Source organism: Diospyros lotus, chromosome 6 (assembly GCF_014633365.1).
Source record: "Diospyros lotus cultivar Yz01 chromosome 6, ASM1463336v1, whole genome shotgun sequence".
Classification (NCBI taxonomy): domain Eukaryota; kingdom Viridiplantae; phylum Streptophyta; class Magnoliopsida; order Ericales; family Ebenaceae; genus Diospyros; species Diospyros lotus.
In genome coordinates this window covers 42735654-42737533 of record NC_068343.1, presented here as the reverse complement: position 1 = coordinate 42737533, position 1880 = coordinate 42735654, and the positions used below count along the sequence as shown (strand labels likewise).

Here is a 1880-nt window from a genome sequence, read left to right as displayed (position 1 = left end):
TATTTGTTCCCTTATATTATAGGAACTACACGACATCCTTAGTCTAATGTTTTGGCATGCGCCAAGTTGACATGTGCCACTGCAGTGGAGGTCACAATGGTTTCGAGTCTGACAGTTGCAGCACGCCTATCACTAAACCATTTATGAAGCATATGTCTCAAAAATTTATGTGCACTTGTTATAGGCAACCGACGTGCTTTCATCATGCATTTATTGAGAGACTCGGCAATGTTGGTGGTCATCATGGAATATCTTCTTCTTGGACAATATGCACGTGACCACTTTTTCAATCTTGCTTCCATCAATGTCAGATGAGTCTGAGGATGCATCGACTGTATTTATGCCAAGTATGTATTACACTCTATTGTGGTGTAGTTGTATGCTGCAAGGTAGAATGTAGTCATCACATCTTTTTGTTGTCTACAACGTTTCTTCAAGTTTTGCTTAAGGTGGAAGAAACAAAAGACATGTGGGACAAAAGGGAAGACATGACTCATCGCATTTGCAATGCTTTGGTGACGATCAGAAACAATGACTAAATCTTCTCGCACTCCAATAGCTTTTCTCAATTTCGTCAAAAACCATATCCATGATCTGTCAGACTCACCATCTCCAAATCCAAAAGCGATGGGATAAATCATTTCCTCCCCATCTTTGCAAGTGGCAACGAATATCACCCTTTTGTGTTCACCTTTCAAATGTGTGGCATCAACGGTAACAACCGATTTTATGTAAGACCGGAAACCATGAAGGCAAGCTCCGAGTGCAAAAAATGAATATAAAAAACAATTATTTTCATTTGTCTCTATTGCCGTGATACTGCCAGGATTTATTTCTTTTAACATGTGAAAATATGAGGGTAGTTGCCGATATGATTCATCTGCATTACCATAAGTAAGTCTCTTTGCATGTTGTAAAGACCTCCAAACTTTAGTGTACATGATCTGCACACCATGTTGCTCCAGCAACTCCCCCATTAGTATTCTAGGTGTATATTCACTACCCGCCACTCTTTCAAAGAACAAACTTTCGATGACAATATTCTTCACACTTCGAAAATGTGAATCGTAGACATCCGAAGTACACGTGTGACTCGGCATAAATTTCACCACATGCCAAAATGAATAACCAGGTCTGCATCTTGCATAAAGCATAAATTTGCAGTTCACATCCTTGCAACCAGCCTCAAATCGAATTGTGCACAAACGTCTGACTTGGTAGTCCATCTTCACATCAACACAATATTGTCCAAATGCCAAAATTAGTTCCTGTTTACTTTTGAAGAGTGCACCCATGTGTAAAAGATCACCTTGGTATGGAATCGACACTTCGGGTCTTGTTTTCTCAATTGCATAATTTTCTACACCAGGAATAATCCAGTTTCTTTGTAAATGGTTATCTTCAAATTGTGAACCTGAAAATCTTACTTCTGGGTACTCCGGACTCACTCCTCTTTCATCACCACCACCATCACTATTATCACAATCGCTATCGTCACTATTATCATCAGTTTTATTATCACAATCATCATCCGTATGTGGAGCGTCATCTAACAAACCACCCATACCATATGTACCAAAATCATTATTTTGCAATAGACTACGTGCGGATGTAAATGGAATGGCACCTGAATCTTAATTACCACCACTACGTAGGTTACAAACTCCAACATCTTTACAAATCATATCAACATACATCACTTTATATTTTCTGTCATCATACATAATAAACCTGACACCGTAGTCGTCCTTGATAGGGAACTTGGTAGCTGGAAGTTCGGATGAGTGTTCTGTTACAAAATGAATGGTGATGTCGTACATTGTTTTATCAATTCCCGTCACCGTGTACACAATCTCAACCAATTGAGTAAAAGTCGTATT

General features: G+C 39.0%; 1 protein-coding gene across 1 annotated transcript; it reads right to left on the bottom strand.

Annotated features, from left to right (window-relative positions):
• Positions 1 to 338: 338 nt before the first annotated feature.
• LOC127804541 (uncharacterized) lies at positions 339 to 1565 on the bottom strand. Its single transcript, XM_052341416.1, has one exon. The coding sequence runs from the start codon at positions 1563 to 1565 to the stop codon at positions 339 to 341; it is 1227 nt and encodes a 408-aa protein (XP_052197376.1).
• Positions 1566 to 1880: the final 315 nt, after the last annotated feature.